General features: G+C 39.5%; 1 protein-coding gene across 3 annotated transcripts in view; it reads right to left on the reverse strand.

Annotated features, from left to right (window-relative positions):
* Positions 1 to 238: 238 nt before the first annotated feature.
* tafa5l (TAFA chemokine like family member 5, like) overlaps positions 239 to 16359 on the reverse strand; it is an 82870-nt gene continuing 66749 nt past the window's right edge. For all 3 annotated transcript variants that reach the window (XM_015342847.2, XM_015342849.2, XM_015342846.2), the window contains one exon: positions 239 to 3396. Coding sequence is in view for 1 of the 3 variants with exons in the window: in XM_015342849.2 (XP_015198335.1) it covers positions 3388 to 3396 (9 nt within the window). In the remaining 2 variants the exon portion in view is untranslated. The remainder of the gene's footprint in view (positions 3397 to 16359) is intronic.

The raw sequence follows: 16359 nt of genomic DNA on the forward strand, positions 1-16359 counted from the left end.
TTTTTTGCATTGCCAGTGGGTGTTTTGACCAGATTTTCATTTGATATTCCTTTTTTTATAGTTAATAAATAAATTAATCACACACTCTTCTAAAAGTACTGTTAGAATCTATCGTATGCTGTGTTTATTTTACAAAGACTACAGATGTAATGTTAATTTTGTTATTTTGCAATGTGGTTATGTTGTGACATTGCACACACACTTTCTCTTCCCATTCCAATAATCAGTCTCCCCTTAATAACCTTTTTGTAAATGTATATTTAATAAAGTTATAACTTTATAACTGGAACAGCATGAGTTGTCTCTACTAAAACCACAGCTGTCAGCTCTGGAAACATGTTAAATAGAATGAATATAGAGAAGGTAACTGCAGTTGGCACTAACGGTACAACATAGAAAACCGCTGTTTTTATATCTATTTACAAGTTTGGAATATTTCTTTAAGTACATGAACAAGCATTTTCCAAGTGCAGAAACCAAGAGTAGGTATTTATTTTGTGAGTGCTATTGGTAGCTTTGGTGGGTGTTTTATTGAAATAGTAAAAAATAAACAGAAAACATGAGATTACAGAATATTTATATCTACACAGAGCCCTGCACTAATAAAATGAGCACTTCCACAATATCATTAAATTTCCTCACATTACATTTGAGCACATAATCTAACTATGAACCATCTATGCCAAGCTCTCCATTATAAGCAGTTCCAAACTAACAGATGCTTAAGTGTTTGAGCCTGCTCCTCTTTGTGCTTGGTATTTAGCACAGCTGTATCATGTTAAGACTACTCATTTTAATACGTCAGGGCTCTGTGTTTTTCTCCAGATGTGAGAACAATAGATTCCTTGGCAGCACCCCAGCTTTAATAGCTGGTGTCTGGTAGCATTGCCTACAAAGAGGTTAACACATTGGCAAATACAGAATGAAAGAATCCTGCACCCATTTTCACATGGCAGTCCCCAGAAAGTGGCTCCATACCCCGTTAACCACACCACAAACTTATAGCTTCTCTGTAACTGGTATCAATGTTATGAAGCACCTCCTGTGTTTAATACTGCTCTTACAAGATGAGCTAGCATCAACCCGGTTGAACCTCAAGAGAAATGGGAGTCCACCTCCAGAGAGGTGCTCACTGGATAAAAATAGCCCACACGTTCAGAACCCTGACTCCCCTCATGCCTTCATGATCTACTCATCTGAACAAAAATGAAAAACTGACATTCCTATGCGTTACCAAATAATTTCAGGAAAAGATTACTCTTTATGTCCTGATAGATGAAACTCAGAAGAATGGTATTAAAAGTATGGTAGAAATCTCAACCATTTTCCCTCTAGGTCAATTTTACTCTGGGATCTGTTCTGTTCTCTGGGAGGTGTTCTGTATTTTTCCATTATCACCAAAAAGATGTAAAAAAATCACCCTTGTTATACTGCAATACCTTCCAAACACTGACTATGTACATTAAGTTTCATGAATGAATGATTTTTTTGGTCATTGATTCATAATCAAGGGGTATGCCATATACAAAAGGTCAGCCTCACTTTACACCTGTTGGCTATCTTAAGCCTGCCTCTGATTAAGAAGCTGCTGCTTCCTCTTCTTATCAAGTGTTAAAAATAGGCAACAGATTGTCCTTAAAAGGGGGCCACTGAAGCCAACGATACAGTGGGATAAACATTTACTCACATTACTCTCATGGGAGGCTACAGCATATACATTGGTTTTCTCAATGTATATTTGGTAACTTTCAATTGCATGAAAATGAAAATTACAAATCCTCAGAACCACCATCAGATGGGAATACATATCTCTTTAGAATGAAATCACAGAGCTTCTCCACGAATCTCTTTGTGCATAGCTTCTTTCCCCCTAAAGGGCCTTCCATGATACCTCAATTTCTATTAGAGCTTTATTCCACAAGTGTAGAGAGGGCAGCAAGAGCCAACTATAGAAGCCTTGCAAATTCTTCATAAGAAGACACAGGGGAGGATCTTTCAGGATCGCAGAGCCTTTGATTTTTATCAAAGCTGCAGCCACCACCAACCAATGCTAAGGACATTACTATTACAAGCCTTGCTCCTCAGGAAATGACGTCCTTTTCTCGTTTCAGTCCAGGCTGGAATAGAGTAAATATCAGAAATGTTCTGCTATGTTAATGCAGTGTGATATCGACCCATCAGCTACAATAGCACCCATGGCTACGAAAACCACCCTGTTCACATGAGAGAAATATGATACTGTGGAGTGGAGAGAAATCTTCTCTCAAGCATGCTTTCCCAGCGGTCTGCAGCCTTAACCACCCTGCAGAGGCAGTGCAGAGAAAAATCAAGATGCATTGATGTATGTGCCAGTGAGTGTGACTGTGAGCAGAAGTGAGTTGGAAGGCTTTTGAGGGGGAAAAGACAGGTGTATCTATTCAGAAACACAGTTGTGATCTCTCTGTTCACATGGTGTTTAGGACCTTTGTGATCTCACACACACACATAAACACATATTTCTGTCTCCACTGAATTTATGTTTTTATGAAACAAAGAAGAAATTAACCCCAAAGAAAAGCCGAACGAGAGTGGAGCAGGGGAGGCAGGGGTCACTGTAAGGTCTACATCTATGGCAGTTTGGCTCTGGCTCTGTTCATGTATGGGTGACCTTCTATGAATAATTACAGCTGTTCCAGTGCTCAGCATCTGTGTCCTCCCTCTCCCCACAAAATGTGCTCCATCAGCAGGATAGCTGCCAGTCTGTCCTCTTCTCTCCTCAGTGAACTCCAGACCCCTGGAGCTCCAGGCCATGGTTACATGGGATTTTCAGTTCCTGGAGATCGGCAGGGTCAGCATTTTCATTCTGCTTCTGTCTCTCCTCTCAACAAACGACCGTGTTTCCTCACAGCCTCCTCTTGGTCACATAAGCTTTTTTATACATATTCTTTATCCCCCATTTTCCTTGAAAAACGAAACAATCACATATAAAGCTGTGGACTGAGGACAAATGCTCTTCTTGGAACAAAATAGCACAGATGAATACCAAGATCTTCCCTAAAGGTTTTGACGATAACTTTCTGCTCCCAACAGGTGCCAAGGAGGAGAGAGGGAGTGTGAGAGGGAACGTGGAGAGTCTGGATCCCGATCCTCTAAGTCCACAGGCATTTCAGTCCACAAGAGCTGAAGGAGTGTTCCTGGGCTCGCTGGCCGCAGAAGTGCAACGTGTCTGCCTGCTGAGAGCGCAGGATGGACGGGGGAGGGAGGTCATCTCTGGCTGGATGTGAGGTGAGTGAATGATGCCAAGGACAGACGATGAGCTCCACAGAGGGGTGGGATTGAGCTGAGGTACATTTAAGTGGAGACGCAATGCTGCCGGGATAATGATCTCCTTCCTCTTTCCCAAGCCTGTCAGGAAACCTGTGGGAGGAAGAAAGAGAACATGAGGGAAAAAATCAGATTGCTTCTTTGCCACTACCTCCCCTGTCCACACAGATGCCTTCATTAACTGTGGTAGTGCTAGCTAGAGAGAGACAGTGCCAGCAACACAGTACCTTAATGAGTGTTTATAAGTGACTGAACAAAAAGGATGGCACACTACTCAAATGGCAAATTCTCCAATGATCAGACTGCACGTTACAAAATGCTTCAATGATGAGTTTGTTAAAAATCGTGCAAATGTTTAAAAGAACTCCATAGCCATGACTCAGAGAGCTCTATAAAGTGTCTACAGTTCATTCAGACAGAATAGGATAATAAATACAGTAAGTATAACGACTTTCAATTTAAAAGGATAGTTCTCATGCAGTGGTTCCTTAACAAAATATCACAACCGAAGGCTATAGGTCTTGACTATCAGTAGCACCGGGCCATCCATTAAGCTGAGCATGTAAAAAGTTCTTTCCATTTTTAATTAACCTGTGAAGGTGATGCACAGTGAATTATAAGGTGCAATTTGAACCAGATAACAAAGATTGCAAGGAGGTTTGTGTAAGAATTTGGACTGTGCTCTTGAAATTTGTCTTTGATCACTACCTGATGCAGAAGCCTGTTTATCCAACTACAATACAACATTGCTTCATTTTTGTAAGAAACTATGTGAAAAATCAACACAAAATAAGTTGAATTATTGAAAGAAATGGAACAATATGTCTGAAATGAAACTTAAAGGACAACACTTTAATCAACTCATTCTGTTGCATTTTATACTTAATACTTCCTAGATTCTGTTTTTGTTTGTTCTGTGTCTTCACTTGAACTCTGATTCATCTGTTAATCGTGAACAGCATTCTTATTTACATCCCGGATCACTGAACACAGAAAAACTAAACCATGTGCACACTTTAGGCATATGTTTAATACTTTAAAAATGCTGTTAATTCACACTATGATGTAAATTTTGCCTTTAGCTATTCTACCTTTTGGCATTACTGTAGTATATATTTTTAGATCTATACAATGAACACAAGAATATTTAAAACCCCTTAGCAGTTTCCCTGGAAAAACAATATAAATTACAGAGCTTATAGACTCATTAAAGGACATCACAGAGGAATAAAAAATTAATTAACATAGTCATATTGTTGTATTTTATATTTGAATGCAAACTTCAGATCTGCATCTGGTCTTAAGAGAAATCTTTAAACGTTGAAATTTGGCCACATCACCATCTATAGAAATACAATAACTTTTTTGCCTACGCTACGGGACAGCTGCTATCTTAACCTTTATGCAATATGTAGTATCCAGCAGCAGGTTAACCATTCCTCTATGACAGAAATATTTGTCTGGTTAACTACAGTACATGAATTGCTTACACTTATTGCTGTAATGTAAAATATGGACCATGTTTTTAACAGTTAGAATTGACACCTGAGATGACAAAACCTCCAAAACCACAGTAGCTTCAGGCCTGAGCTGGAACAGTTACGCTTGGATGCAGGTGTGCTCATTTAGATTAATTACATAAAATGGACTTTAGTTGTACTGGTAGGTGGCACCTGGCTTTTACAGGTGCAAGAACAGTCCTGTGATAACGGTGTGCAGCTGGTAAAGTCTTTTCTGTTGGGGGAACATGGACAAAAATACTCAGCTGAAGAACTGCATCTCATAGCCCTACCATGGCACAAAAGGAGCCCTGCGACAAATCCTGTTTATTTCTCCCACGACAATTTCTACTCATTTGGTAGACAAGTGTTGGTTTATGTGCATGTGTGTCTACATCAGGCCCTGCACAACCGACAAAGTCAGGTTTTCAGAAACAAAGTTGTATACAGCCCATTCTTTGACACAACTGGGTTCTTCAAGGTCAGTTCTGAATTTAGATGTTTCCTTTCTTTTTAACTTTCTGGCAAGTTCCGAAAGAGAAGTTAAAGGAGACCGGAGCCCATGTTTTTTCCTTCAATTGTCTTTTAGACACAGTATAATAAAGTCAAGACATTTGGAATACAAGCTTTGGAATTGGCTTTGAAGAGAGTGGTTTTGTAGAGCTAGATGCACATTACCTCTGTGACAAGGCTGCTCATTATAATACAGCACTGTAAGAGTAGGAAGGAAGAAAGGCAGTGAGTGTTCTTTTTTAATGGCAATGCTAGGGTGGAGGAGAGAGAGGCATGCAGCTGTACTCAGCAGGAGTGTCTGGGCCTGCAAACATACTTGTAGACAGTTAAAGTCTTGACAGCCAACAACTGGGGAAGACATCCCCTGCCTCCTAGAGAAGAAGCATTTATATCTCGGGATTGTTCCTACTGCCAATGAATGACAGTCCATGTCACATTTACATGGAGCCATGGAAAAATCCAAATTGATCTTAGTCTATAGGGACACACCGCACAAAAGAGTAGATATTTCTTATAAAGTCCCCAGACATACCAGTGTCTCATTCACAGGCGCAGCACTGCTTTATTTCTATGTGTCATGCAAACTGATATTTTATTTTCACATCAGTTCTACCTACTTCATTCAATGTTTTTTTCACAAGTGTCTTTTTTCACTAACAACCATATTGCACTTTCAGCTAACATGAAACGTCTATAATCACATTGAATTAATCCTGGCTATAAAGTCATTACTTCACCATCAGTTAGCTTGCATGCCTTGTTATTTATTTAATTCATCGATTAATTCTCTCCACTCCAGTATAACTGCAGTGTCTGTGTTCTAACATGATCTGGGAAGGGATGCATGAAACAGTGCCCAGGTCCCAAAGTACAAGATCTGACAGCATGTGCTATGAGCTTCCTAGAAGAGCCAAGTCAAGGCCTCATTGGGTAATGGGATCCTACACAAAAGGGCCCCTATATTTATGTTATTAAAAAGCTGCCCACACTTCTATAATACATAGGTTAGATGTGAATACTTGCACATATACACAATCATGCAAGAAATACAGAGCATTGTTGAAGAAATGGGGAAGTGTTAGAGGTACTAGAAAGCAGTCAAGCTAAATAAAATAACAGGGTCTGATGGTATTGTACAGTACCAATCGCACTGATGGAAATGAGAGACGTTACTTAGAAGCCATTGATACAACTCTTCCAACAGTCATTCAGGGACTGGGGAATTGCTAACATAGTAGCCCTGCCATAAAAAGGTTGAGAAAACTGAACCAAGTAATTATAAACCAATATGTCTCCCTTCTATCTCTTATTATGTACTTGAAACAATAGTAACAACTAAACAAGAGGATCACATACCTGGAAATAATATCTCTAGGAAATAGCAAAATAATCAGGAATAGTCAAACAATTTTTGCATTAGCTATTTTTCTAACTAGTCAGAAAATTAGTTTTTACAAAAATGTAATAGATTAAAAATCACTAGTAGATTGTCTTGTATTGGAATTAAAATAGATGTTCTCCTTAATAATGTCCTCAAAAGAGTAATGATGCAGTTCTGTTTTTCTTGCACTTTCTTGCAACTCATAGGTGTTTCTTGACACACAAGAAAAAAAGGGAAAACATCTCTTCTGTCCAGGAGCAATCACATGTGCATATCTGGAAATCTTTCCTAACCCTCTGAAGTGCCTACAGATCTGGGATTGCACCAGATGATATCTCAATGACTCGGCAACAGTATGGTAAACTGAAAGAAATGGAAACCAGGAAACCTCTTTTCCAAGTCCTGTGGGCGATATTTAAGATTTTCCACAGTACTTCAAGGATATCCATTAAATTAAGTAGTTAGGCATAGTAATTTCTTGGCTAGTTCTTACTAGGTTTGATTATATTTCTACAATTGCACATCAAGACTCTGGCTTGGAAATGGTATTATGGGCTTCAAAATTAAAAGGTGCTCTTGAACATTAGGACATAGTGATTCCCAAAAATTCTCTTCCAGTTTTCCTGGACTGTTTTATAGTGTTTTGTACCTGTTAATGTCTTCATCTTGCTTTGCAAAGTTTCAAAGTTATTCTGACTTGTTCAATCAGGTCACTATTGAGCCATACAGAATGAGAAGGAAGCACAAATCACTCTGTATTTGCTAGAAGAGATTTACTAGTAGAATTAACTCTCAGCATCTGTATTCAGAACTGCAGTTTCCATTTTGGCCATAGCAGTGCTTTACCAGCATGTCTGACCTTAAGCTTCTTTAAAGGGTTTCCAATATTGTCAGCTATTTCATTCAGAAGAATCCTAAACAGCTTTGCAGCCACATTGCAAAGTCTGACTCACATCTGCTCTTTCGGGCCATGGAGAGGCAGACTTCTCTCCAGTCAGGATTTTGTCATGTTTTTCAAAGTGTGAAGTAAGAATCACCCAGAGATGTACTAAGGTAGCGAAAAGATTGCACTGACTACAGCTTTAAGCAGTGCAAGAGCCAGCACAATTAAGCCAGTGCAGAAAACTGCAAAGCATAGTCAGGAAGAGTTTTCATTCTTTATCTTTGTTTAGAGTCTTGAATACTTATCAGATGAACCACTGGCACTGCCAGCTCTGACCACAACAATCTCCAATACTTGTAGATTTTTTCTCCAGATGTTCTGCACTAAGGCCATGAAAGGTTGTGTCTCCACATTTGCCATTTTGTGTTTTGCACGTATAGATTTTTAAGGTGAGCTGGTAGTTGTAAGCTAAGTCAGACATGGAATCCACAATAATGGAGTGTCACTTCCAATTATCTAGTTGGAACTAGTATGATTAGTAACATAAACTAGTATAATTTCCAGGTGGATGTTGCACATTGGTGGTGGTGGAGGGGAGTCCCCATTACCTGTAAAGCACTTTGAGTGGAGTGTCCAGAAGAGCGCTATATAAGTGTAAGCAATTATTATTATCATTATTATTATTATTAATGCATTTCTCATCTTTATTCAAGAGTAACTTGGTGAATTCATTGTGCATTTAGGAAAAACAACTAGGCACTCCTCTGCTAGTATTTCCAAATCTTGCTTGATACTCCAACACAATTAGAGCAAAGTAACATATTAAGACAGAGTATAGTTTTATTCTGCATGTAGCTCGATTTAAAGTAAGACCTTATTTACATTGCATATGATAAAGAAATCTCTTTATGCCACAGTAAATTATGTGCTTGCATCCCATTTAGAATATATGGTCCAGGGTAGATGCAGCCTAAGATTTTTTTTTTGCGGTCAAGCAAGAAAATCTGAGGACCCCCCTGTGTTTCCATTTGCCAGTGATTCCCAACTGGTTTGTGCGGACTCTCCTTTTGGTGTGGTCATGGGAGAGTTTTGGCCACATGTTTTGGAGAGTTTTGGGTGGAATGTTGTTTGCCTGTTGTAGTTGACTGAATCCGAATTTAATTACTGCACTTAGACCTACCACTTGTTGTGAAGCCTGGAGTGTTAAGGGCAATCAGGTGTACAAGTCGGGACAGGAGAACTAGTTATGTTTGCATTGCTTCATCCTAGCTGGCAGGGAAAGATCAGTGCCCCCTCCCCCCAACCCTTTATGGGAAACTGTCTCCGGGATGATGCATGAATGCGAAGCAGAGCATGCGGACCGGCCGTTCCAACCCTTCTCACTGAGCTGCTTTCAATAAACAGGTGTAGCCCACTACTGCCACCACCATCTCTCCTTTGCTCACTGCACAGCCCAGAGGACACACCACTGCTAGCAGAGGCAGGGGGAGGTGGGTCTCGGCTGTGTTTATACAGCTCTGGCCCTTGAGGCCTGCTCGGTCTACTGGTTCGAGTTCCACCTGAGCTGTCGAAGAAACACAATCAAATCAATTTTTTTCTGGATTTGAAGCAGGTGGACACCTGGAGAGTCTTACAAACCCTACTGTACATAACTGCAGGCATTCAGGATTGAGGTTGCCCACCACTGCTTTAATACCAGAAAGCAATGGCAGGCTATGAATAAGTTGTACTTCTAAAATTTGCAATGCATGTGTTTAAGAATTTGTATAATCGTGGGATTGGCAAAATTGCCAATTTCAAATTTGCGTTCAGCCAGTTAGATTTGAAAACGATTCCTGTAAAAGACTAAATGTCACCATGGCTGTTATCCGATAATACTGATGCTATCAGTGAGAGCTGGAGATAATGGATATAAAAACAAGCAAGACAACAAAGACCCAGCATCACAGAGCGCTTCACTAAACAGTCAGAATGGTAGTAGTTTAAATAAGCTGGGGGAGGGTAAGATGGCAAAAATGTGGACTTTAAAGTAGAAGAATTGGCTTTGATTGCACTGCATCATAACTTCAAGACGCTGTGGAAAAGCCACATACTTATACCTAATTCCTTTCAAGGAGTCAGGTTTAGTGATTAACTATGTTTATCACTAAAGCAGGGGGCAGCAGGGTGACAGCAGGGGGCGCTCACCCTGCGGTCCATGTGGGTCCTAATGCCCCAGTATAGTGACGGGGACACTATACTGTAAACAGGCGCCGTCCTTCGGATAAGACGTAAAACCGAGGTCCTGACTCTCTGTGGTCATTAAAAATCCCAGGGCGTTTCTCGAAAAGAGTAGGGGTGTAACCCTGGCGTCCTGGCCAAATTTCCCCATTGGCCCTTACCAATCATGGACTCCTAATAATCCTCCTCTATGAATTGGCTACATTACTCTGCTCTCCTCCCCACTGATAGCTGGTGTGTGGTGAGCGTTCTGGCGCACTATGGCTGCCGTCGCATCATCCAGGTGGATGCTGCACATTAGTGGTGGTGGTGGAGTAGAGTCCCCATTAAAGTGTCCAGAAAAGCTATATAAGTGTAAGTAATAATAATAATAATAATAATTATTATTATTATTATTATTATGTGTATCAACAATGTATTAATTATGCCATAAACAGCCAGTCACAGAATACCACAAACAAAATGAGTATTACAATATACTGTACTTCCTTTTTCCCAGTAACTGTTAGAAATATCCTGTAGTGCTGATATTTTGCCATCATAATTAAACAGGAATTTGTATTCATTTCTGATGGATTGTGAGCTTTGAGTGCCTTGGCTTCAATCTGCCTTCTGACATTGTGGGAAAAGTTCATAATTTTCAGATTTTTATTAAATGTGTATAACCTTACTATACTGAAAAGTACTTTAGTTGTGTCCTGCACAGAGGATGTATACAGTAAGTCATTTAGCTAAGACCAGAGTGGAACAGAAGCTAGAAATGTTTGTACAGTAATTGCACAAGTACCTCCAGAAAAAATGAATTCTAGGAATGTAACAAACAGTTCTTTCCGGACCCTATGCGGACGACACAATCCGAAGAAGTGGGGAAACACTGGAGAAACGTCATGCAGGAATACGGGGCTGAAGACAGGGGGGCGTGACCAAGGTGCGCTGGTGCACGGGGGAGGTGTGGCCGAGGCGAACAATCCTTAGAGAGTATCCAAACAAATGGGTAAGTCCAAAACCAGGAGATCCATCAAAACACGGAATTTAAACCAGAGGCCGGGTCGGAACCGGCAGACAGGGAACGGGAACGGGGACAGAGATTAAAACCTTAATGGGACCAGGCGCTTCCAAGTCCCGGATTCGCACGATACGGAAATCAGATGCAGAGCCCGGATGAGCGTCAGCTCCTGGCTTTTAAGGTGGGCTGGGAATAGGAATCAGGTGCGCAGAATAAAGTCTTAAGTGAAAGGGCTGGAGCACCCTTAAGGAGGGGGGACTATAATCGTGACAAGGAATTTAGGCAAGACAACCATAACAAAGTGTTGAAAGGAATGGCCAGAGTGCCTGAAAAAAATCAGGAACTTGACTTGGTGCAGTCTTCACATTGCAATGCAGACAACCATGGAGGAATGCATAAAACAGCAGGGCAGGGTGTGAGCTGTAAATGATTTTGCTACTCTCGATGGTGCACAGCCAGAGAAACTGGCTTCCTGCAGCATCACTGTCTCTGTGTGAGGTAGAGAAAGACGCTTACAGCCTTGGAGACTGGTAAGGTACATTGGGTGTCTGAAAGATTGCCAGGGTGCTGGATTTGATGGCTCAGATATTAAGTGTCTCACAGTCACTAATAGCAACAAACTTCTGCCAAGGGCTGTCTCTTGACAGTGCTCATCAATCAAGACACACATGAAATTGAGTGATCCAAGGGGTGCCTCTTGCAATGTTTTTATTCTTACAAACATGTGTTTAAATGAGGTTTGAGATCTAATATTGGAACAAATTAACTCCACTGCTAAAATCAACAGCAATTATAGATCCTATTTTTTCTTTAAAAAAAAATCTTTGAACCCCGATACAAAAAACATAAAATGCTCATTTCTTTCAAGGATCATCCAATATCAAGAAATCTCGAAGACGACTCATGACAGGTTATTAAGCAAATCATGTCCCAAAGTCGCCTTGTCCTTTAGTTTGCTTTCCACTTCACAGAGGGTGTACTGGTGTGACTAACCACTGCTGTCAGACTGCGATGCCATCAATACAGACAATGCACTGTGCTAAGTCACTGGTTAGACCTCTTTGAAGAAGGGAGCTCAATTACATGTGCTGTAACACATTCACTTCAACGTGGGTCTTCATATATTTTGAGATTGTTAATAAAGCTGTTTTTTATATACCAGTTTCTGGGACTTTTATTTTGCCTGATCTGTTGGTATCAATCTCTTTGTCAAGCTTGCACTGGTACACTGAAAAGTACAGTATACAGTCAATAACACTTCACTTTATGTGCTACAAATTCCATTTAGAAATTCTTCATAATGTGTAATAGATTAAAAGAACATGAACAGTTCTTGATAACTTGGCCCTTATTGATGGTTTCTTGCATGATCATTCACAAAAATCAGATTGTTCTCATATATAAATAGTGGACACTTCAGTTCTAATAACTGAGCTCGTTATGTAATAGTAATTGCGTTTGTCTTTGGTATTGGTATCATTGCTGGTAGACGTACAGTAAATGTATCAGCAGCAGTATTGTAAGACCGTGAAATGATTCTTGCAGGCTTTCCCAGAAGCAGACCACCATTCCTGTGTGTATCAGACACCCTCCTGGAGTCTTATCTCTGTAGGAAAGAACAAACCTAAGCGAGTCCTACTGTAAAATCGCATCTCCTTGAGAGTTTCTGTTGAAATCTGTGTCCCAGACAATAAATTCTACAAATCAAGAGTGAATTTTCAACCATACTTCTCAGCAGTTAAAGCCACTTTTATTTACAGTGATGTGCTAACATATAAGCAGCTAGCACACTGCAACTGCACAGCCAACAAACTTACAGGTACCTAAGAATGACAAGTGACAGTGTGAGATGCATGCTGATAACTCACAGCAGGAATAGACATAAACCTCCCACTCCACAACTAGGCCAGGCCTCTTCAAATTTTGTGTATGGGAACCTCTGGCAAACCATGCAGGATAATGTACGATTCATGAAATGTGAAAAGTCTCTAACTGCAATGGAATTAGTCTCTTATTTCCAACCCAGGACTATTACAAACGCTGGAAGAAGCCTGTTAAATATTAGTTTCTGAATTAATAGGACACAAGCAATTGCAAGAGCTCTTTACTCCCAGTAACATCCCAAATCATAGTCGTCTCTCTGAGTGCTCTAGATATGGCCCTAGAAATTTGCTACATGTTGTTGGCTTTAACGCACAGTTAGTTTTCACATTCTTCCTGCTTAAAAGGAAAATGATGTCTCTCCAAAAACAAATCAAATAGGCACAAATATTAATGAATCTCTTTCTTCTCAGTCACTATTTTCACTTGCAGTGTTCTAAGTACATTTTTTATAAACAGCTATTCCAGGTAGATTCATATTTTTTCTGAATTCTGAATATAATTTATTTTATAATGTGTTTTTGCAGTTATAATTAGAAATACAGTACTTCACTGTATTATGCAGTGCCATTTGTATAATACTGTATCTTAATGTTATTAGTAGGAGTTCAGCATGCACAGAAGTACAAGAAGAAAGTCTACAGGATTCGGTATTCTAGGAGGAAATCAAATTCATGGGTCAAATTTGACAGCACTTATTCAGGATACAGCTATTCAGACTATAGCCAGAGGTATACAGAATTTCCTTTTACTTGGCTTGGATGCCTTTTAAGAACACATGGTATTCTGAATGCAACTAGAATACCACTTGTAGACATAAGCTTTTTGCTTCTCTTTCTTGCTTCTAAATTCTCACAAGCTTGTATTTGCTTTTGGAAGATGTAATACTGGGAACAGCTGTAACAAGATCATAAAAAAACATGCATACAAACAAATCTCTCCTCTCTAGTCCTTTAAGTAAATCCTCATACAGCTGCAGGCTTCTTAAAGAGATACAAGTAGTTACTGGAATACATGCTCCACTCGGCAGCACCCGTAAACATTTATGAGCACAGATCAGAAGGCATTATGGTTATGAGATCACAGGTGCAGCCAAACGAGAGGAAAAATGAGAAACAACAATAAGGACAGGGAACATCAGAGGACCCGACTTCATTCTGACAGGTAGGAGATCAAATCTTCATGCTCACAGGCTGTGATGGATCTGCATGACTGTTGTGCAAGACATCCTAGGCCTCATCACACGTTGTCTGTGTGCAGCTCTTTACATGCAAAGTACTTTTCACTTTTCATCCCATCTTGCTCTAGATTTCAGAAAGCAGACTCTTCCACACCTACAGTATGTTGTTCTAACACAAGCAGAATTAGTGACTAAAATGGCAGACACAGCTATTTGCTGTACTTTCCGAATGCTGCACTCACAGACGCTATTGTCACACAATCTGCCATCTATCTCTTTTGCAAGCTGTAAGAGATAATGTCACTGAGATTTAGAAAACGCTCTACAGAAGGACAGTGGTTTATATATAAAATGTGTTTCTGAGTTTTTTTTTTGTCTTTAGGATGTGAAAGAATTATAATCAAGATTTTTTTTCATTTCCTACTTGTAATCTGTAAGGCTTAATCAGCCCTTGAAGTGGCACAGAACTGATGAAGACTGCAAAGAAGGTCACCTTCTTTTGCCTCTGGGAGCTCACAGGTCCCAGTTTATTGTGTGCCTGCCCTTGAATGGCACAGTTGGCTAACAATTTCGACCGATTTGAACCAGCAGTCTCTGGACTATGCTCCAACAGGCCAGTTGGATACTCCAGTGCCAAACCAATAACATCTGTTTTATAATAAGCACATTCACCCTGGACATTACCTGTGCTCTTGAGTTTGAAAAATACTATTCCTAGAGATCAGTGGAAAACCTTCAGTTAGCAGCTATTCTGTGCTCCAAAGAGAGACCTTAATCAGATGAGCCCCTGTGAGTCCTGTTCTTTATGTTCTGTGTGTCCTCTGTGGTTTGCCATACTTGGTAAGGTTATATTGGGATGGATTCTGCCATCTAAATTGTCTTCTATACGATTTGTCTGAAAAATAAGGTAAGTTGCCATGATACTCATCACTGTGCTCATGAAGGATAATTACACTGTAAAGTTATATAGTAATCTGTAACACTATGCACACAATACTGTGTTTTTCTTTCTTGACCAGTGGTTAAACCATCAATTTCATGCTGTAGCTAAGCACCTAATCCAATCTGGCTTTGTTTATAACACCTTTTGCACCTTTAGAAGATGCCCGTTCAACTGACAGTTGATGAAAGAGTGGTTCTGAAACAACTTTGTAATTTCAACAGCTAAATGACAGCCACAGAGAGGGATTTCAGCTCCTCTATTCTAAAGACACACCTACTGCGTATTTTTTCCAAGACTGTCACAGAGAAAAGACGTTCACACACAGTAAACACCTGAGTGACTGTAACCAAAAAATTTAAGGTACTTGTACATACAGTAAGTGTCTTCTCTTTAATCATACCCCCATTGATACAGGATTTTTTTACTGTAATCATGATAGCATTCTACATAACCTTTATGCAAAACAATTTAACACATTTAAACAAATTTCAGGGTCATATTTATTCACAACCCTGTAGTTAACATTATATAAATTCTCCTCTGGCAGGGATTACACTGTATTGTGCTATGAGGTTAATTACATTTACTAGAAATTACTTATGAAAAATATGACTTTGCTTTTTCACTATTGCACTTTATTCATGCTACAACATTCATACAATAACATTAACATTACATTACAAACATTTTTTTCTGTAAATAATTCTTTGTTCTTGTTTCATCAGGGATATTAATACATTTGGAATTATTTGGAATATGCATAAGTACAAGCAGACATACAAACATAAGATACTTTTATTTATACTATATGTATAAATAGTGAACAAAAAGAGAGAATGGATGCTTCACTATCACTGGAGTAAACTGCTCTCCCAGAGCTGAGCTGTTTGAGATTAGTTTTCAGTGCAGTTATATGACATGCTTAATTGTATTCAGAACCATTATTTTTGTTTTTTGATAATAATACAAAAGAAGACAGGATATTTACCAAAACCAAGTTTCCAATATCAAAAACAGGATCTTGAGAATTAACCACTAACCTAGTCACTTTTGGGGCATAACTTGACTTGTTCAAGCAAAGCACTTACAGTAGCATTGAAAACAGGCAACACTCTTGTTGTGTCAATGGGTGTCTGGAACAAAGCATGCAGCACCACTGTTGCACGTGACTCAGTTGGATCCTTCAAGAAATGATTGAATGTGATTCTTAGATCGATAAGCTACTAACACTTAAACGCTCAAAAAGGGCCAAATAACCTCTTCTCATTTGTAACTGTCCTTGTGTCTCTGTTCTTACACCTTGAAAAAAAAAATCGACCTTGCTCTGTCCATTTTCTCCTATATTCCTAACCAATCGGATGGCACCGTGTAAGCCTCATTGGGTACATAGATTAGAAGAGCATCTGATCTGCAAACAAGATCAATATTTTAAATGCGCAAGGGTACATATGACTTGGCACAATGGTAGACATGAAGGCGCAGAAGCAGCAGGGATCCAAGAATATTTTTTAGATCAAACAGGAAAAAGTCAAAGATGAAAAATTGAAAAA

Source organism: Lepisosteus oculatus, chromosome 5, assembly GCF_040954835.1.
Source record: "Lepisosteus oculatus isolate fLepOcu1 chromosome 5, fLepOcu1.hap2, whole genome shotgun sequence".
NCBI classification, from domain to species: domain Eukaryota; kingdom Metazoa; phylum Chordata; class Actinopteri; order Semionotiformes; family Lepisosteidae; genus Lepisosteus; species Lepisosteus oculatus.